Source organism: Canis lupus, chromosome 2 (genome assembly GCF_003254725.2).
Source record: "Canis lupus dingo isolate Sandy chromosome 2, ASM325472v2, whole genome shotgun sequence".
NCBI classification, from domain to species: domain Eukaryota; kingdom Metazoa; phylum Chordata; class Mammalia; order Carnivora; family Canidae; genus Canis; species Canis lupus.
Genome location: NC_064244.1, coordinates 41,976,650 through 41,998,965, shown reverse-complemented (window position 1 = coordinate 41,998,965; position 22,316 = coordinate 41,976,650). Strand labels below are relative to the sequence as shown.

Sequence of the window (22,316 nt, the reverse complement as noted above, 5' to 3'; positions counted from 1 at the left end):
CCAGCAACTCAGTATAAAAGTGAAAAACAGCAAGTAAGAAATGGGGAATGGGAGACAGATAAGGGAATCTAGGAAACTCAGGAATCCACACCTCAAGACCGTTAGTCCTCTGTTGAAGTGCCTAAATTGGAATTGTTGTGATCCTGAGCCACCTCAAATAAAATAAAATATGTTTTTAGCCATACCAAAGAAAAAAGAGAAAGAAAATTAGAGAAAGCTTGTTGGTCTATGTTATACCAAGCTGTGTTATATAATGACACAGTTGCTCTTGTATTTCAGGGTTGGCTGGAAGGCTGTGTGAGTCTGCTTAGAAATGGTGCCAAGCACAATATCCCAGATAAAAATGGCCGTCTGCCACTGCACGCTGCCACTGCTGAGCCTGATGTGAGGTAAGTAGCCAGGTTCACACAATGTTCACATTGGGAGGGACTTAACTTGGATTAAAATGTCACTTAATCAACCCTCTGCAGTGAATAAAAACAAAACCCATCCAGTTTTATTGACATTGTAGTGGACAGGACCACATCTCGGTAAATCAAAATACCCTGGAAGATTCTTAAGCTCTACTCTCATTCCCCTCCTATTGAATAAAACCCTTTTCTTCTAATCTCTGATTTAAGAAATCCTATTTTTCATCATCTGAATTCTTATATTCATTCATTTAATCAGGCATTTATTGATTCAATTAATGTTGAGTGCTTATCATGGACCAACTGCTATTGTATGCCCTAGGGGTTCCCAGTAAGCATTATAGCATCTCTGACCTCACAGAGCTTACATTCTAGTGAAGGAGCTGAGTGGCACACTAGTAAACAAATAAATAGGATAATCTCAAAATGAATAGGATAATTTCAAATAGTGAGGAGGGGAGTGGAAGAACACTGACTGGACTCTGAAGTCAGAGTCATGCCAACATTCATTTTTAATATTCATTTATTTATTTTAGAGAGAGTGAGCAGAGGAAGAGGCAGAGAGAGAAGGAGAGAACCCCCAAGGAGACTCTCCACTGAGTATGGAGCCTGATGTAGGGCTTATGCCAGGACCCTGAGATCATGACCTCAAAATCAAGAGTTGGATGCTTAACCAACTGAGGCACCCAGATGCCCTAAAGTCATGCCAATATTTGTTGGTTGGAAGGAGGCAAGGGACCCAGCAAAGTAGAGTGATACAGGGAAATGAGTGAGTTAGAAAGAAAACCAGGTCAGTGAGTTGCAGGGAGCTGTATGAAGAAATATATTCAAGTAAGTTAGATGATCAAGAGGGTCACATTTTTGTAAGACAATTGAGCAATATAGGAAAAAGTTTTGTCCAGACTAAGTGTAGCTTCCCCAATTCTGTATCTAAAAGGCCTCAGTCTACAATCTTTCAAAAGCCCCTTGGAGCACCTAATAACAGCATTTCCCACTGTGGCATCAGCAACATTCTGGGCACTTCCTTAATCTCTGTAGCACAGAACATGCCTCTGATAGGAATTTAGGATTCCCCAGAGCTTGGTGCAGGCCAGTACCACAGGGGTGCATTCTGGGAGCCTCATCCTCTAGACCCTGTGTCCAAAACTAAACCTAAGGCTCTGCGGGGGTTCATGAGACCAAGGTTGAGAGGTAACTTGATTTCTTCATTTCACTCTGTTTTACACTAAAAGGCTCTGGGAAATTCCAGAACTATTCCCAACTAAGCATTGCCTCTTATTATCATTGGATTATATCCAGGAATAATAAAAAACTAGGATTTACTCAAAGCCAACAAAACAAGGAAGTTTGGAGAAGAAATAGCAAGCTCAGAGCTAACAATCAATAGACATCATAAAGGGATGACTCTCTTTTGATGAACTGGGAAAAAGAAAGAATGAATTTTCTGGACAATCCACAAAAATAGTCACAAAATCACACTGTTTTCCCAAGAATAATCTTTTAAAAATATATTTAAAATGTAACTTTAAGACTGTTCTGCCTTGATTGGCTCTATTTGGTCTTACTTGCCTCACTGAGCGGTCATTTCAAAATTTGCCTGATTCTAGAAGATAAATGCCTTTCTTGTGGTGATTATAGCATTTGTAACAAATTAAACCCAAAGCTTCCATATTTTAACACAAGAAATTCTTTGTCCAATGTAGGTGTTCCTGGTTTGGGGTGGCTCCCCTCCACATGGTAACTCAGGGATCTAAGTTTCTTCCATCTTATGGCTCCACCATCCTCTAGGATCACAGAATCCTCTTTGTTCAGCCTGGAAACGTGGAAATAGTAGTGTGGAGAAGCCCTCCTTGTTTCTTTAAAATCTCAGCCTTTGATATCATTCACTTTAGATCATATTCTTTTAATAAGGACTAGTCTCTTACCACACTGGTCCTATGCCACACCTGGGTATAAGGAACACTTGGGAATATAGAATCCATCTCCTGGCAATGGCTCCAATACAAGAAATGGGGTAATGAATTTTGGTGGAAAGCTGACTCTGTCATGCCATTGCAACCGACGGGTAAACTAAGCTTTGTCAGTCAAAATCACACTCAAGGTCAATTTGGTCAGTTGATTAGGCTCATCATCTCGAATCACTGCAGTAATAAATTGAAAACCAATCCAATTGTACTTCCTCTTTTGTGGACATATTAATATTGCTTATTACTCCCAGCAGTGGCCCTAGACTCTCTAGGATCTACATTACATCACTATAACAGAGATAACACAGAGTTGCAGTTTCCCCTTCTCTTGAAATTATACCTAGTGACCCAGCCACCACCTTCGGAAGAGCTGAAGCCAGAAAAATAAACATCCTTCTATGTGCTGATGATATAGTTTTATTGTCCTAAATGGACACTTAGCTGATTCTGGAAGATAATATTCTGCTTGAGTTATGATAATACTAACTGTGGTAACTAGGAAAACCCAAAGGTTAATGTTAAGTATTCCAAAATCAAAATAATCATTTCTGATAAATGTTCTCCAGAAATGAATTGGGTTAAACCTCAACAACCCATATAGCAAAGCAATTGGCTTTGTTACCTAGAGAACGTTTAGAAACTAGCTTGCCTTAAAGAATTCCCTATGGAATTACATTGCTTAAAATTAGATATTTTATCATTGTTTTATGAGAAATGTTATAGCCATGGCAGTGTTTGATAGCATCTGCATTCAGTGTTTTAAGCAGAAAGTAGTTAAGCCATGCTCTCTGGCACAAATGTTGGCCTTCTTTATTCCACTTGTTTGTGGAATTGTAATTGTAATAGTTTTCTAAAATATATATATATATATATTTTTTTTAATATATATATAAATATATTAAAATATATATATATATGTCTCGCTTGTGGGTACTCTTAACCTGATAGGCATAATGCAGAGGGAGTGACCTTCCATTAGGCCATGAAAACTTGTCTGTTTAATTTTCCTAAATGGATACAACTTTAGGCTGGTTTGGCTAACCACAAAGTATATAAGCAGCATTTGCAATGATGAGGAAAAGGAGAACACACAGCACATAATTTACCATGTTCTACACAGAGTTCTGAGTGCTTTCCATGTATTATCTAATCTTGACCACATGTTTATGTGATAGGTATTTCTATCCCCATTTTACAGATAAGGAAGCTGAGGTACCAAAAAGATAACTTACTGCCCTGGTGCATGTGTGAGGATAAGTAACCTGCCCTGTGGGCCTGATATGCTCCTAGGATCCACTGTTGTGGACCCTATAGGATGTACTTTAATGGCCACATTCTGTCATTAAGCCCTACCTTTACAAAACTCCTTACTGTCTCATTGTCAGAAAATACTTCGTCACAGCATCTAAAAAATGAGAAACAGCAAAAAAATATTTCTCCTAAAGGAGGAATTGCTGTGCTGCTCCTGATAATTATTTATTTGTACTATGTGAACACTGTGACTTAGGATTATGTTTTTCTCTCTGTATAAAACTCAAAGCCCAACTTATGTCCCACCTTTGGTACACATGTAGGAAGGATCATAATCACATCTTCTTTGTCCTGCCCTTGTTTTCTTTGCCTGGTTTCTTCACTTGTAACCTTGTTTTACTATATGTACCTGAAAACTAATGAAACTTCTTTTTGGATTGAGGTAAAGGGTGGCCAGGAGTGCCAGCTCTGGAGTCAGACCAACTGGATTTGAGTCTGGTCTTCCTCTTAATGACCATATTAACTTGTCAAAGCTCAGCTAGCTTTCATTCTCTACAAAGTATGAATAATACAGTATTTATCTCAGAATAAATAGGCAGAAGTAAATGAGAAAACATGTGAAAAGCATGGAACACTGCTAATCATCAGTGTTCAATAAATGTTGGTGATAATGATGGCAGTAGTAGTGATTATGATGGAAGGTAGATAGAAATTAAAAAAAAAAATACCACAGATCAGTGCTAAAGAATGAATCCCTGCTCCTACCACCGCACCAACTCTCACCCCAGCTTTCCTCACTTTAGCATACACAAGTCTAGAAAAAATATGTCACCCATACAGATGTGTTGGGGAGGAGGAGTTTCCTCTAAGCTTCAAGATTCTTCTGGATGGTCTAAGCAGCAAATTGACATGAGACAGGAGACAATTCACAGGAAAAAAATTAAATTTAGTAGCGTATGTACTGGGAACCCACACAGACATGGAAATTCCAGACATAGTAAGGTAACATGAGGCTTATCTGGGCTAAGGAGAAGGGTTGGGGTCTGAGAATACCAAGGGGAGGAAGGCCATTAGAAGGAAGGTGAGAGGAGATGTTTGAAAAACAAAGATTACCCTATTAGGCAGGTAAGTTTCTTAGGTAAAAGGGAATCTCTGTTAATAGTTCTCTTCCTGGTAGAGGCAGGCAGTTGAGGGGGAGATAAAAAGCTTTTTCTGAATCTACTAAGTTTTGATTACTTTTAACTCAAAATAATTCCATACCAAAGCAGCCCATCTTGGGGTGGCCTGCCATTGGCCCCTACAAGACTGTTGCTAGACTTTAGAATCCAATGAACATCAAACTCGACCGTTCAGTTCCCCTGAAACTTCCTTCCCTACCTTGCTAGTGCAAAAAAATCTCTACTTGTCCCCTAATTATAATTATAAGGCCACATTGTATCCCTGTACTTGGGTATTCATACTCATTTTAAAATCTACTAACTCTTGTATTTCTGAATAGTATGCTCCTTCTACTCAGGGCTCAACTGGGGGGTTTTAAGAGTGAAGCCCCAAACTGTAGCTGCTTAAAAACAAGCCAAGGGGACACCTCAATTAGCCCTTTGCACCCAGCAAGATTCTGTGATGGAAACAACTCACAGACAAACTAGCCAGTTCCAATACACAGCCTAAGCTAAGCTGCAGCTCAGTGGGGACTTAAGCTGATACAAGAATAAAGGATTTCTTATTATGAACAGGAAAGCAAGTTGGATGTACAAAAGGAAAGTGCACAGGTTTCCCTTTCTGCTTTGAACCCTCAGCTTCTCAGCAGGTCTAGGTTGTCTCCCTTTCAGTTCCTCATGGCATTTCTTGCTTCCTTGGCTTGGACATTCAGGGGGCACCAGTGTGAAAGAGGGGACATGATCATTACGATGAAGCTCCAAAGAGGAAGGAGTTGTGTTTGTACAATGCTTCACATGCTAGCATTGGAAGGCGAGCAGCGATTTCTTCTGAAGGCAGCCACCGGGCTCTCTGCAGATCTTTTTCATAGTCTCCATAGTTACTGGCAGATTCTTTTTTTTTTCCCCCTGCCAGAGTGCCAGTGGATCTGCCTCTTTTCATGGCTTTTAATGACAGAGTGGGGAAGGAAATTTTATTTCTTTGAGGTTCTGCTCTCTAGTTACCAGGTGATGTATTCTAACCTGTGTATGGATGTTATATTACAGTATTACAGGATACTCTCACATCAGCAGCTTCAGGAATAGAAGGGCAGACAACTAGCTTAGGGACCCTTTTCCCCAACCATCACTGTGCTGGCCAGATCCAAGGCTGTGAGCCCAAGGAGCCAGTAAAACTGAGAAGCCAACAGAAACAAACTCCCCTCCACTCTACCCCCCAGCACACATCTAGCTGATCTCTCTCTCTCTCTCTCTCTGACCTACCAATCACCTTATGGAGATCAGGGAATCTCCAAATATAAAGAGTAAGAGCTTTTTTAAAAAAAATATTAAATTAGGGATGCCTGGGCAGCTCAGTTGGTTAAGAGTCTGACTCTTGGGGCACCTGGGTGGCTCAGCAGTTGAGCATCTGTCTTTGGCTCAGATCATGATCCCAGGGTCCTGGAATCAAGTCTCACATCAGGCTCCCCTCGGGGTGCCTGCCTCTCCCTCTGCCTATGTCTCTGCCTGTCTGTGTGTCTCTCATGAATAAATAAATAGAATCTTAAAAATTAAAAAAAAAGAATCCTACTCTTGGTTTTGGTGCAGGTCATGATCTCAGGGTCATAAGATTGAGCCCCATATTGGGCTTTGCATTGGGTGTGGAGCCTGCTTGAGATTTTCTGTCTCCTCCTCCCCCTCCCCACCTCTGCCCCCATGCTCTCTGTCTAAAAGAAAAATTATTAAATTACACAGAACTTACTGTGACATATAAATGTCATTCTAATTGCTTTGTATGTATTAACACATTTAAAATCACAACAGATCTTTAATAAATAGCTGCTATTATTATTTCTATTTCAAAGATAAGAAAATAGGGGCACTGAGTTTCCTAGCTTGCCTTAGCTTACTGGCTGGTTGGTAATGAAGCAGGGATTCTAATGGAAGTAGTCGGGCCCCAGCATCTGTTGTCTTACCACTCACCATGCTGCCTGTCTGTGAATGCTCCTGCTGGGCATCTGTGCCTGCTGTCCTGCTACTTGGGATAAGGTAGGCTTTGTGCCTAGAGAGCTGAGAACAGGACAGAGCTGATGCTAAAAAGAGACTAAGCTGGAGGTTGTGGAAGAAATACTACTGAGCCACCTCAGCACAGAACAAGGACTGTGAAAAAACAAAACTAAGAGGTTTGCAAGTCCCTTGGTAATTAAGACAGATGGGGAACAAGCATCTGGCAGGTTAGTCATGTACCATGGAACAGCATGGAAGTCCCAGCCTAGAATCCAAACACCTGCTTTCTAGTCCAGTCTGGATCACCACCAAGGCAATACATGATGGCCCTGCAAGCAAGATAGTGGTTCACGTCATTTGCTGACGTGAAGAAAGAGAATAAAGAGAAAAAGAGAGAGATCATATTTATCTGTAAATTTGTGTCTATCTTTGGAGACTGACAAATCTGAGACACAAGAATCAAAGGGAATCAAGGAGTATCGATTGGCATATATCAATCAGGGTCATAACAGGGAACTAATGGAATAATAGAAGATAACTGTAGCAAGCTTAATGGAAGACTATTGAAAATTAATAAGAGATGGTGAAATAATTTCCCACATCCACTCCCCCACCTTAAAAAGAAAAAACAAAACAGGAAAATGTTCCACCCCTAGGCTGGAGGGGCAAGGAAGGGAGCTATTATTGGAACTTGTTGAGAGCTCTGGCTGTAGAAGAGGATCCACCTGCAGGAGCCATGGCCTTTGGTAAAAGTCATAGTCAGAAAAGGAAGTGGCTTCCCTCCGTTCTCCTGCCAGTTCTCCTGGCCAAACCCAGAAAGAAGTCAGAGGGCAAGGGAGCCTGCATGATAAAGATATTGTGGGTCAACCTCAAAGCAGAACATTGCAGGGCAGTGAATGGATTTGAGAAGAAAATAAATATCCAGATACAGGATTCATCCCATGACCATTTGAAGGCATCCGCAGGATGTGACAAGAGGTCTTGCTCTTCCTCCCTCATTCCCATCTGGTCAGAGCCCGACTTCCCTCAATGTGATCACTGCCCTAGAGCAGCCCCCAGAAGATGCTGTCTGGCTACATATGATCTCAGTCTACTCAGGGTTAGCCGAGGATAACCAGATTGGACCACAACTGACCTCTTGCCTTTGCCTCCCACTCCCTCCATATTTCAGACCAAATGAGCCTTGAGATTAAACAGTGGCCAGTAAAGAGAGAGAAGAAAGTCAGTTGCCAGTTGCGCTCCAGCCTTATAAAACAACTCTAAGGGCAAATATATCCAGTAGCGAAATATAATTACAAAGATAAAAACAGTGTTATCCAAAAGTGCAATTATTTTTATAGCCTCCTCCCTCTAGATGGAGGAATTTTAGAATTCAGAAAGCTTGCATTCAGAGCCACTGTTCTTTTCAAGTCTGTGTGCTAGGAGCTTTACGCCTGCTATGGTATTCCGTTCTTACCACCTGTTACCCCATCCTGTTACACCCATGAGAAATGTAAGGATACAGAAGCTCAGAGAGGTCACACAGCAGTGAGGGCAGAATGAAATCCGAGCATTATCCTGGCTCCCCAAAGGACAGTGATAAAACTAGATTAAAAAAAAAAAAACTAGATTTAAACCTTTGGCTTCCTGGTTATTTTACCTCCACAGCAAATAACCAAAGTGCTTCCTTAGTTAAGCTCTCTTTGTGTTACATTTACCACTAATGCCACATGACCACTTTCTTTTCTTCTATTGTCCCACTTTCTTTTCTTCTATCGTAGGTAGCAGTTTAACACTCAGGACTACAGGTCATCTAAGCTGAGAGACAATGATCTGTCTGGGGGAAAGGCTAAGCCATTTCATTTTTTTCAAATAATTCTTCCCAAAAATAATTTCCTTCATTGTCGCCCCATAGACAATCCTTTATCATCTTGATGAGTATATTAGTTTGCGAGGGCTGCCATAACAAAATAGCACAGACTGGATGGCTTAAGCAACAACAATTTATTTTTTCAAATTTCTGGAGGCTAGAAGTTCACAAGCAAGGTGTCAGTAGGATTGGTTTCCTCTGAGTCTTCAGTCCTGGGCTTGCAGATGGTCACCTTCTTGCTGCCTTTTCACATGGTCTTTCCTCTGGAAGCCTGCACCTGTGGTATGTTCATGTGTGCCCTAATTTCTTCTGAGAACATCAGTCAAATTGGGTTAGGGCTCGCCCTAATGGCTCATTTTAACTTAATTACCTCTTTACCTCTTTAAAGGCTTAGTCTCCAAATATAGTCACATTCTAAAGCTCTGGAGACCAGAGTCATATGAATTTGGAGGTTGGAGGGGGTGGACACAAGTTAGTTCATAGCAATGAGTATCCACTAGTTAATTTATTCAATACCTTTCTCAGTGGTTTTCAGACCTGTTTACCAGAATTTCCTGAACAGCCCTTTTAAACTGTGAAAGCTGAGCTTCTCTCCAGACCTACTGAGTCAGAAACACTGAATAAAGGATCCAGGTATTTGTGGTTTAAAAAAAAAAATTCCCCTGGACATTCTGGGATGGAGCCAGGGTTAAAACTTCTAGGGTTAAGTGTTCTACAAATAACATTTGCTGTGTTACGCTTTAATCCTCATACTGAGCTATAAGGTGAGCACTTTTTACTACCCCCATTTTACAGATGAGAAGATGTAGGCACAGAGAGATTAAGGTACTTGCCTTCCGTCACAAAGCTGCTTAGCAGCAAGGCTGGGATGTGAACCCATGCAGTCTCGCTTCCTAACCACTACACTCAACCACTTCTCTCCCACAGTGTTGACTTCCGTCAACCAAGTGTGGGACCCAAGTGAGATAAAGAACTTGAATTTGAGAATCATTGATAGTTGCTTCACACTGATGAGTATCATTTCATGCTTAGATATTTGTATGTTTTACAAAAAAAAAAAAAATAAGCCAAGTTGTAAATGCTGTCTCCTAATATAAGCTATACATTTAAAAAGTGTGACACGTGTACTGAGCGGTGAAGCAATTCGAAAGCATCGCATACATTTATGTGAAAGAATAAAGAATAAGTACTAGAGGACTTCAGTTCTTTAAGTGCAATCATAGATACACAGATCTGGTGAATCAGATGAGCCTAAAGACACACTTTCTCCATTCCCTTTGTGCTCACCCGCACCCGAGGCACTGAGATGGAGAGGAGGTGGAAGAAGAGATAGAGCAACCCTGCCAGGTGACTTCTCATGGATCACACTGTCTTCTTTTCTATGACTCTTTCCCCTAGATAAACAGAAAGGGCCCGTCTTCATTTGGAGTCCTTCAAGATACTATCTTTCTAATGTTATTTTTTCATACGGATTCTGTTCCTTTGAGCCTCTTCTCCAATTTTTCTTCACAGGCTTCTAACAGTCTTGGTGCAACAGTCAAACCTCAGCGAGATTAATCACCAGGACAATGAGGTGAGCCTGCCCTTTCAAGGAATGGTTGGCCATTGCACCTGTTAGGGTAGGAGGAAGGGCTTTTCTCAACCAGCGCTTCCTATCATAAAGGTTCAGAAAGGGATGGAGCACATTTTGGGGCTCCTATCCTGACAGGGGAGCTGTGTCTTTACTATTGACCCTCAGGCAGAAATTTATCCCCACCCTGGGTATGGGTAGCTTCAACTAGGGAATAATTTCTTGGATTAAGTACTTAAGTGTCTATCATACCACTGAAATTTTGTAATTTCCCTCTGGATATTGAGAAACAAATTGTTGTTCTTTCCTGTCTTCTTGAGTCCCAGAAACTTCAAGGGCAAGCTGTTACTGCCACTGCTCTTCTTTTGAGGGAAAGATGATAGGTGATAATTCCAGGCTCCATGCTCCGGAGGCCACATTATTAACACCAGTGATCCCAATTGCTGTTTCTTCCATGCTGCAGAGACAACATAAGGCCTCCAAGAAGACAATACAGCACTCTCAAACAAAATTCCTGCAGGAGTGTTACCAGATACCAGGCAGAGCTGCCCCAGAATAACTTAGGATCTTATTCTAGCTACTTAACTCTTTTAAAAAGCAGGACTGATTTTCATTACCTAGCCTGTTTTCTTTAGCAAGCTTCTTTAAACTGATTTAAATACCTGGTTTTTTAGCTTTTTTTTTTTTTTTTTTTAATATATAATTATGTGCTTGGTTTGGCTGCACTTTACTAAGCATGTCTGGTCACTTTGACAAAGTGTGATAGCATTGAAAATGCATATGCACCCAAATCCCAGATTACAGTGTTTTCAAGGAAGCCAGGTAGCCATAGACAACAGTGTGGGAGGAAGTCCCCTAACAAGGGCTGGGCCCCTTGTTTCTTGAGCTTTCTGGTTCCTCCCAGCTAGCTTGGCATTAATGACCACACTGAAAAAGCCCCTTCTTCACAACCTCAATCTGAGGTTGGACACCACCCTGACTCAGTGGTCACACGCTGCTTTCACTCTCCATGTCTTCAGGGGTTTAAAGCAAAGAGAGGAAAGAGAGAATTGCACTGTTTTAAACTTCTGCTTTAAAAATGAGAACCAGTGATGAGAGCGCACACTCTGACCACTCTGCCCATAGTGTGAAAAAAAGGAGCTTTAGTGGTGCAGTTTATGTCAACAGATCACAAACTCCTTAGAGTTTGGCAAAGTTGACAAATGCTTCATCCACCTCCAACTCCCACCCTCACCCAGAAAGGGCACAAATTTAGTCATTTATACCCGAAAGCTTGACTCCTCTTATAGACCTCTAACTCTGTTCAGCCTTCAGCTGAAAGAATATGCTCCACCAAAGTGATAGTTCCTTGTTCTTCCTCACCCTGGGAGGCCCCTGGCTGCTGGGGACAGTGAAAGTAGACCCAGATCTAACAGTGCTGATTGTTACACTTTTCAGATAATATGCACTGAATATTAGAAATGTCTCCAGTTCCTTCGCATGCAAAGTAGCCTCTCAGAGGAGATTGTTCCCACTCTTACACCAGCGTTGTGGCCCAGTGACTTTTGTGTGCAGAGAGCAGGACCTCAAATAGGACACTTACATACAATGTTGCAGCTTCCTCTTGGGGACATGTCACAGCTCGTCTGAAACCCACCTAAGCCTACTGCTAATACTTGCCTGTGTTTTTAAAATACACACACACACAACAATGATGTAGATATCATTGCTAGTATGAGTCAATCAGTATAAATGTATAGGGGCTAGAAGCCCTTTACCCCTGGGAAATAAGGATAATTCGGACATGGAAAGAACACAGCCAAGGCGTTTTTTTCATTCACCACCTTGGTAGATTTCCTGCCTACGACTTCTGAGTGTTCTGAGCAAGCGATGGCCTGCTCTCCCCCTTCCTTAATCACTTTGCCAATAAGCTCCAGGCACAATGCAGTTTCCATTATGTATGATGGAATAACAAAGTGTAGGCATAGGCACACACCCTGTGTCTGCTAAAAACAGGAAAGAGAAAAGATCAAAGGCAAAAGAAATGAGGGAAAAGGTAAGTTAATGCTGCTAGTGAAGCATTAGGGTTTTCTAATACAAGAGGAAAGAGCAAGGCATACCTCTACATAGTCTGAATAAATTATATTCCCAGAATAACTGAAGGACTCCCAAGCTTATCACAATATTGATTAAAGATTAGAGGATCAATGAGTAGAAATCTAACTTTGTTAAAAGATAGATTAGATTATAATTGAAACTACAGAATAGAGAAAGAAGAAAGAAAGCCTGTCTCCTATAACTATTCAAGTAAAATAAAACATGATGTAGTACTTTGTATCAGGGAAGTGATTATCGCTTTAGCACCTGTCCTGATCCGAGCTCAGGGACTTAAAACAATGTTTTTACATTATTAGTTTTTACTTGTATGAGTAATATGTGAACACATTTGCTTTTAAAAAATGTAAATATTACAAGTAATGATAGTAAGTCCTTGATTACTTCCACCCTCCCACCTTAGCCCCCAGCTAATTACTGATGCGTCTCCTTCCCAATGTCTTGTATATATTCACAGACACTGTGGACTGTACCGTAGAAGGTATCACACTCCATATGTTGCTCTACAACTTTGTTTTTTCACCTAACAGTATGTCTTAGAGCTCTATTCATGTCGATACATATAGATTTGGCTTATTTCTTTTAATGGGTTCATGATGTTTCACACAATGGAAATACCTCCCTTTAGTTTGCTGTTCTCCTGTGAATGTATATTTAGGTTGTCTCCAGTTTTTCATCATCACAAACACTCCTCTAAAGAGTGTTCTTACACAAGCCTCCTTGAGTATTTTATACAATCATTTCTCTAGAAAACCAATGTTGGGCACCAGGGTGTACATTTTAATTTTTAATACACATGCCTGGTGCTTCTCTAAGATGGCTATATCAATTTATAGCTCCACCTGCAGTTGAATAGTGTGCTGGTCATGTTTTCTTGTTTTAATTTGCATTTCCCTGATAGCTAATGAGATTGAGCACCATTTCACAGGCATAATGGCCATTTTTATATCTTCCTTTTGTGACTTGCCTATATAGATCTTTTGTCCATTCATCTATGGGTTTACTTTGTCATTTTTGTATGGATTCATAGTTTATTTTCCATTCTGAACATTAATCCTTTGTCTGCTGTTGGGTCACAAATAGTTTTTCACAGTCCATTGCTCATTTTAGAGCTGCTTGTGATGTCTTTTCTAGTACGGAAATTTTAAAATATGATATAATCAAAGTGATCATTCTTGTTCCTTACTGCTTTTGCCTTTGATGTCTTTTTAAAGAAGGCCCTCCCTAACCCCACAAGACATAACTACATTATGCTAAGTTTTCTTTTAATTGTTCTGTTCTAACGATCTGTTTATTTTTCCTGTTTCATTGACTACAGAGCTTAATTGTAAAGTGACTTATTTACAAGCTATCCACACTACAGAGTTTAATACTGTGGGAAAGGCAAAATGGGTCAGATTGTCCTTTGTGCCTTTGTTCTTCCGGACCTCAGAGGAATCACTGACATAGAGAGAAGCAGTCTATTATAGTTACAGGGAGTTAAGAAGTTGCTAAACTCCTAGAATCTAACCTCTCTTGCTGGCATTTTAGCTTTGACAGAAAGATTGTCCCATCAAAAGGGGCTATAAACTAATGGCATCTGGGTTAGAACTTTGAACACATTTACCCAGAGAAGCACTGTTTTTTATTGTATTTAGGATATATTGTTGATCCTATATTGAATGCAAATTCTGATATAAGTAGATTTATGTGAGTGACCTGACAACTAAACTTTCATTATTACAGTACTGTGAGAAAATAAATCCAAGTTGTGAAAACAGATATGAACCTTTGGATATAATTCTTAACACTAAATTCTCTTACAGCATCCCTAAGATAACCGTAAGTAGAGACGGTGCACTGTAAAGGCAAAATCAATAGAAACAGTGCCTGACTCTAGAAATCATTTTACCTTATAGTTAGCAAAAGGTAAAATTATGAAGTAAAAATTTTTTAATGCTCTAGAATTTTTATCCTAAAAATGAACACCTTAAAAAAAATGGAGTAGAGTCACTGCTACTTAGGGAACCTTCACGTTCCCCTTTCCCTGTGAATGTCTAGAGGCAGACCATATCTTTTTTATCTTTGGATCCCTATACTCTAGCTCAGTAACTTGCACATAGTAGAGGCCTCACTCCAAATATAGACTTGTGTATATGTGTATATATTATAGTTAGAGAATTACTAAATTTCAGGAAAAGTCCTATTTTATTTTTTTGGCCCTTTCTCTTTGTTTTGTTGATCCAACTCAGTTACCCATTTTATTTATCAGACTTGGCTCTGCAGGTGACTTTTAATTATTGCCAAAATCTACTCTCAAAAAAAAAAAAGATTTTATATTATTTGGGATCTTCAAAAAATGTACTCTAGATTCTAGGCCAGGATCCCTCATTCATTTTTATGACATGGACACCTCTGATGTGCTGGCGAAGCCAATGGATCCCTCTGCAGAAAAATGTTTGAAACAAAATAAAATACGTAGGATTACAAAAGAAACCAGTATTTTGACAATTACCAAAATATTATAAAGATCAGGTTTGTAAAGGTAATATGCAAGCTTGTTTGCTAATGCATTAAATAAGATTTAGTGGTAGGACCAGTAACTACTGTGCTAGTGACACATACAAACAATATTTTGAGGTATCTGCACTAATTAATGCAATATGAAAATATCTGTGATTTATATCATTGGCAAAGTCACAGGTATTGTTAACAGTACTGTGTGTTGTTGCCTAAATTCATATTTAAAGAAGATGCTAAATTTCACTTTGAAGTTAGTGACAGTAAAGATGTAATTTATTTCTCTGATCTAAGCTCACACAAAGCTTGTTTTCTGTCAGTGGCTAGAACCCCTGCTGTAGTGGTAATTCGAAAAAAGGATCTTCCAAAACCTTTTCATCAACAAATGAAATAATTATAGGTCTCCCAAGGTGATCTCCTTGAAATGGGAAAATAGTCATTTTATTCATTAAAAAATATTTAAGTACCTACCTTGTCTCATATAGGCTGGATTCTTGCTCAAATAGTTCACAATTTAATGCAGAATGTAGATGTTCTGTTTAGTTGAAAAATAAATACAACTTAGGTCTCTATTCCAAAGGCTTTGTTTAGAAGTTTGTTCTTGTTAAAATTTGCTCTTCTACTTCCATGGCCTAAATTAATCTATATTGCTTTTCTTGTGTTAGTATCTCATTTAAATTATAAAAATCTCCACCCTAAAGATTTTTGTTTTTGTTAGATACATTGTTTTTATCTTTATTACAGGAAGAGAGTGAGCATTTTTAAAGTATTTCATCATTAGTGGCCATTCTTACCATCCTAAAATCCAACATCTAATTATTTTTAGTCTTCAGTTATAATCTTTGGCTGTTACTATGTGCACAACTTGTCTGGATTGGAAAACTCTAAAACAAAGACAATGAAATAATTTGTTAATCTTTTTGATCTATGATTGTAAAATATTTCCAAAATAAAAATTAAAGAAAATAGCTTTCATTCCTGCACTTCTAACCATCTATTTTTAAAAAATCTTTTAAAGCACATCGTGTATTCCTATTTTTTGTCTAGAGGAGACAACGTTTGTGGAAGTAGTCATATGTGATTGGGAGATTAATAGTAGTATGTGAATTCTAAAATGTCAATGAGAGCCAAGCTGGACTTCTCTGAAATTCTAAATCCTTTAGAAGATCAAGATTTCCTTGCTGACATTTCAGCACTTGCTATAATTTTATCCTCCAGGGTACCAAAATGAGGGATGCAGCAAGCACCTGGCCATATCACACATTTCTCTCTGCCTTTCAGTGTCTGCTGGAGCCAATCTAAAGTTCCCATTCTGAGCACTTAACCAGATTTCTGGTTCATAAAACACACAAGTTACAGTGGTTTGGCTGGTGTGGGGTGGGGAGTTCTGAGACATTGATGGGTCTTGTATGCCCTTAAAATTTCGTCGACACAGACTCAAGGCACAGAATTACTCATCTGAATAAGACCGCTGTTTCAAAGCAACCCTGATAGGCACCCAACAGTTATGACATACACTTAGTCCCATCAGCAATCTTGAAATGGATTCTAAGCCAGCTAAAACTGAACATTTCCCTTCAAAACATTCTGGAGAGCTGTGGTCTTAACTGAATGTGGGTTACTTTTCAGTCTTGAACCAGTATTTTTTGTTTTCCAAAAAGGTGGAGTTCTGTCACCAGGGCCATCTGAGTGTTTGCTGCAACATGTCTGCAAATGACTCTTAGGGTTTCAGCCCCTCGATGCTTCAAAGGCCCAATTGAGTCCTAAATGAAATTTCAGGGAGTAAGCTGGTAGAAAAGATCTCCACAGTTTGGACACAGAGGGCTGCCCTGCATTGGACAGACTCTGGTAGTTTATACTCTCCATGAGTCCAGGGGAGCCCTGATAACCTGTAATTCACGAATTCTTCCTGTGAGTATTTCTTGAACACTTACTGTGCGCTCACTGCTGTGGACATACCACGTCAAATAAGTCACAGTGTCTACCTTTAAGTGCATCACAGCTGAATACCTGCCACCACTCAGTGGCAGATACCAGTCTCAGAGCCCGAAGTCAGCCCCTTAAATGGCCACTGGTCTTAACATAACACAACTAGGATGCCTTCCGGCTCCACAGAAGCTGGAGGAAAGAGAAGGAGACACTTGAAAAAAAAGTCTAATTTCCTAAACAAAGTATGTTGTGCAATACCAGCGGCTGCACTGAAGCTGATTTTGAAAGTTTTGGTTTTCATATTACTAACCCTAAGGGGATTTATTTTTATTTCTCACTAGCCCAATTGAAAAAACAGCAACATTAAAGTTCCCTTGACTTGACTGATGGTTTGCAACCTGCTCTAGTGTAATATAAACAATGTGTGTGTGTTTATAATTATTATTTCAAGAAAGAATGAATGATTCAAGTCTTGATTTAGGAACACATGATCACCCAAATTCTAGGGTGCGGGGTGGGAGGAAATATATAGTTCAATACCTTACAAAAATAAATACTTGCCAGCTGTGTTTTTAGTGAAAGCCTAGAGGCAATGCCAAATAAAACAAATAATAATATAGGATGGCAACCCTTACACTAATAAAAACTACCATTCCATGAGAGTTAGAGGACCTGAATCTAGTTAAAATCACAAAGAATTCTCCAGCATTTGAGCTCATTTCCAAAATGAAAGCCTACCAGCATGATGTCTGGGAAGAATGTTATTCTCCAGTGCTGGAGAGACCTGGACTTGAATCTCAACTATGGCATGTATCCTTGGCCTCAGGCAAATTACTTAACCTGTGTTTCAGTTTCCCTATCTGTATGGGCCTAAAAATGGGCCTAAAAATGCCTGCCACTTAAGATTGTGTAGGTATATAAATATTCAATGAGATGATATATATATATATATAAATTTATTGACAGAAAGTAGGTATACAAAAAATGATAGTGCTCCTCCCCCACCCCACCACTTCACCAAAGCATACAGAAGTTGGATTTGGTAGGGGGTGGGGTTGTTTTAAGGAAATAGCTCTTGAAGCTTAGTGGTTGTGTTTAGGAGATAAGGATTAGCAGTGCATAATCATAATTTAATTCATAAACATATTTTCACACTGAGTTCTCATATCAGTAAATCATACCTAGGCATATAGTATTGCCATATACCTATTTGGAGAACTCATCAAAATTTCTTTCAGGTTTCAGTTGAAGAGTTGCTAGTAATGACCATATCTGACAAATTGATTTTCTATAAAGGAGAAGTCATGTTTTGCCTTTTTTTAAATTTATGTGTTTTTTTAAAAAGTGAAGCTAGATTTTACAAAAGCAAAAAAGTTCAATCAAGGATAGTTAAGAAGTTATTCATTTTTAGTAACTACTTACTTAGCACCTATAGTGTTCCTGGCACTGTTCTAAGCTCCACGGCTTCAGACAGCAAACAAGAACCTACCTTCATGAAGTTTACATGGCAGTGACTTCAGATTTTCTTTGATGTCTTTAACCCTGGATACTGGTAGCACTCCATGATGAAGCCAGTGAGTCTGAAGCAAATGGGACTCAGCATTGGGAAGGGGAAATCCATACATAATTAAAAGAATCTGATTCCCTTGAGTCCAGATTTCTAGTTCCAATGGGCCAAATTTGTAATGAAGAGGACTTATTGAAATACATTGAGTTATTCTGAATCCCCAGTAAATATTCAGCTGTCAGAATAAGATGTTGTATCAGCATTATTTTCCATATGGAACCAATTTCTTAAAATATACCCAAGAGTATATCTCACTTATATGACACTTCCAACTTGAAAGCAGACCATAATATAATGATTTAGAATTTTCAAACTAGTCAAAGGAATTAACATTCTAATCCCAGTGCCTCATAAACCTCAAACCCTAGATTCAGTTCTGTGCTCACTCACAGACTTGGGAGTTTCTCTAGAGCTCAGCTTCCTCTTCTATAAAAAGAAGGACAGCAGTACCTGTCAGAATTGGCCAACTGTTATAGCAATCAACTCAAAATCTCAGTGGCCTGACACAGTAAAAGCTTATATCTTACTAGAGTCATAGTCCAATATTTGTTGATGGAGTAGCCTTATCTTCATCAGTCAGAGTCCCAGGCTTCATAATTACATGGTTCCAGCATCTTCTTCAGTCTTGTTCTCTGCATTCACTTGTTGGATGAGGAAAGAGAGAAGGTGTGAAAGACCATGTGGGTTTTGTTTTCTAGGCAGGCCTGCTAGGGGCTTCCACGCCTCATGTCTACAATGTGGTCAGTCTCCTGACCACATCTCTCTGCTGGGAGGCTAGGAAATGTACCCTGTATGCCCTGGAGGAAGAGGAAATAGAGTTTGGTGAACTCATAGTGGACTTCAACACAGTACCTTGTTCAGAAGACTGTTTGGAGGATTCCGTCAAATAATCTACATAACAACTCATAACTCAACTCATTGGATTGATCAATATTAGACTCTTACCTTTATGTTATCTGCAGAGAGGACTATGAAAACAACTTTAAAGCTGCCCATACTCTTTACATCTTAATCTAGAGTCATCTTAATCTAGAGTCATTTTAGAGATATTTTGTGTAATTGAGAGGTGTGAGCAAGGAGAAGAGGCCACCCTTTCATAGTACACTCCCAAATAATGCTGGGTCTTCGTGGTTACTGTTTCCCAGCATAAGCTCATTTTATTATTGAATGATGCCTAAAGCTGTGGCCGCTTGAATGAGTCCGTCTGGTGAAACCCAACTTCTTTCAGAGTTTAAGGTCACACACTTTAGATTGTGTCAACATCTACTTAAAACCCTTCACTCTCTTTCCATTGACTTTAGAATAAAATCTAAATGCTTTATTCAGAGTTTGTATCCCTCCATCCCACATTCTCAGGATCAGCCCTGCTTTCCTCTCCAGACTCATCTCACATGGCACTCTCTCCCTCTGCATTCATTCTTTCTTTCAACAGCTATTTATCTAGTCTCTGTTGTAGTCGCTGGGGATACTGTGGACAATGCATCTCCCCTCGTGGTGGGATATGGCAGCTTAGCGTGACCCCAGTCACAAGTGGTTGCCTCTGTGGCTTGGCACTTGCTGCCCTGTTCCCCCAGCCGGCTCAGGGAGGCCCATGTAGAATAGTGATTAAACCCACAATTTCTCTCTCACAGCACCCCGAATGCATTCTTTATAGCATCGCACAATCTGGAAAATCCTTTTGCTCATTTGCATTTGTTATCTGTCTTCCTCTACCACACTGCAGTTCCCATGAGGGCAAGGATCTTGTTTATCTAATTCTCTACAGTATTCTCCATACCTATTTTCCTGGCACAAAGCGGAACCTCAATGGATGTCTGTTAATTGAATGGCTTAAGGAATAAATGAACTGACAGGCAGCGACCAACGTATCTGGTGATGACCCTCGGGTCTGGGGGAGAGTGAGCTCCATTTTCCTTCCTGATAGCCTGTGTTCACCTCTCCCCTTTCCTACTGGTTTTGTAGGGAATGACACCACTCCACTGGGCAGCGTTCCACAACCGGCCTCAACACACTCAAATGCTGCTGAAGAAGGGAGCAGACCCCACCCTTGTGGATAAAGACTTTAAGACAGCTCTCCACTGGGCAGTCCAGGTGAGAAATTGGTCAGTAAACTTGTCTTAAGTGTAGATGGCATAAAGCAATGTTACAAGTTCTCTGAGTGTATCAGACCTGAAAGATGGAATTATCAAAGGTGTAGCCACTTGCACTGATATGGAGATGCTATGTGTGCTAGAGCAAATAAGATTCACACTGCCCTCCTCTGGTCCCTTCACATCCAAAGGGCAACAGCAAATCTGTCACTTCGGAGGTTTTGGGTACATCAGTTGTGGAGAAGGAAACCCTGCCAAGATACAGAGGGGGAAGAGAGCCTGCTTTGGCTGTCATACACGCATGCACACGTGCATGCACCCGGGAGCGCGCACACACACATAACACTTCTCTCGATTGCTCTCTTTCTCTCTCTGTCCCCATGCTTGCCAAGTAGCTCATGGTGCACCAGGATAAACCTTCAAAGTTTTACTATGAAAATACCTTTAAAGTCTTTGGACCATACTTCTCTTCTTCCAAATCCTGCAAAACAGAGTTCTTCCGGGTGACCATGAGTTCTGTGCTGAACACTGAAAATCATGATCCCATGATCACAGACGGGAGTCTCTGTCTGTATACATGACCAAATAAGTCAGAATAGGCCCAAGAAATCTCTAGCCCCAAGAGAAGGAAAGTGAGGACAAGGTGAAAGAATGCCCATAGCTAACGTCGATTGACAGGCTTTCTATTTTCGGGAGGAATGATTAATTAAGAGACATCTACTACATCCTTCAGAGGAGAGTGCTACTATGCATCAAGCTTGCTAGCCCATTCTGTCTTTTGAGAGCCAAGCACAGACACCTCCACTGTTGATCTTTATCACCCCAGTAAAGGCATCCTTGCTGAACTGCTGCCAGGATCCTTGTAAGAGGTTCCTGCCTGCCCTGCTGGCGGTTTCGCCCACTTGTTTCACGTGCAGAGTATACCAGAGACGGGCACCTGGCACTTTCAGGCCTGAGGTAAAATTGTAACAGAAGTGATTTGGAAACTGCTCTGGTTTTGTGCCTCTTTGACTTCAGTTACTCTGTATCAGAACTAGCCCTGAGCAAAACCATGAAGTGAGCAAAACTTGTTTTGTCTTCCCCACCTGCCTGTAGCATCCTCCTATGTACTTTCAGTATCTAATCTCTGCTTCTGCCTCCCAGATGCCAGTCCCTGCCCAGTCCTCTGGCTGGACAACCATGTGTGTTGGTGCTCAGTGGAGGTGGGAGTGGAATCCAAATCAGGCATTTCTTGTTTTCACCCTCATCACCCTTGCATTCTGTTTGCACAGATCTGGGATGGGGCTCACGTCTCTGTTCACACATCCTCCACCCCACCCCCAGTTTTGAGCTGCTGCTCTAATCCTGACTTTGCAATGAAATCAGCCACAGTGCTTATAAAGTGCTAGGTTCCCAGACCCCGCTCCAGACCTACCAGTTTGGACTCTTCAGGGGTGGGAACACCTGCCCTTATCCTCCAAGAGGTCATTTGGCAAAATGAAAAGAACACTCAGTACTCAACTCAGAATATCTGTTTGCATTGACAGACCTGGTTTTGATCTGAGAAAAATCACCAATCTCTTCTTGGCTTAACTATCAATGTATCTTTGGTGGATGAATGAAGTGTGCATATGACAGCAATATGTCATGTGCTAGGTAATTAGCATAGATAACCATTTTTATTATGGTTCCTGATTTCCTCCACAACAGCTGAGTTATCATACCCACATCTTCTTATTCTTTCTCTCCACTAAATAGGGCTTTTAACCTGCGACATTGATTTCAGTCCTGTCTGCACTTTAAAACCATCTGAAGAGCTTTTAAATAGTACTGATACACAGGCCCCACACCCTTAGATTTCAGCCATCTATTCTGGGGTAGAGCCCAGGCATCCATATTTTTTAAAGCTTCCTTCACCCCAGGAGATTGTAATGTGCGGCAAGAGTTGAAAACTGCTATGATCAATGAATT

At 40.3% G+C, this 22,316-nt stretch overlaps 1 protein-coding gene across 3 annotated transcripts in view; it reads left to right on the top strand.

Annotated features, from left to right (window-relative positions):
- Window positions 1-22,316, top strand: part of ANKRD55 (ankyrin repeat domain 55) — a 568,067-nt gene that overhangs the window by 521,652 nt on the left and 24,099 nt on the right. For all 3 annotated transcript variants that reach the window (XM_049102766.1, XM_035713541.2, XM_025447212.3), the window contains 3 exons: window positions 280-389; window positions 10,130-10,190; window positions 20,239-20,367. In XM_049102766.1, coding sequence (XP_048958723.1) covers window positions 280-389; window positions 10,130-10,190; window positions 20,239-20,367 — 300 coding nt within the window. The remainder of the gene's footprint in view (window positions 1-279; window positions 390-10,129; window positions 10,191-20,238; window positions 20,368-22,316) is intronic.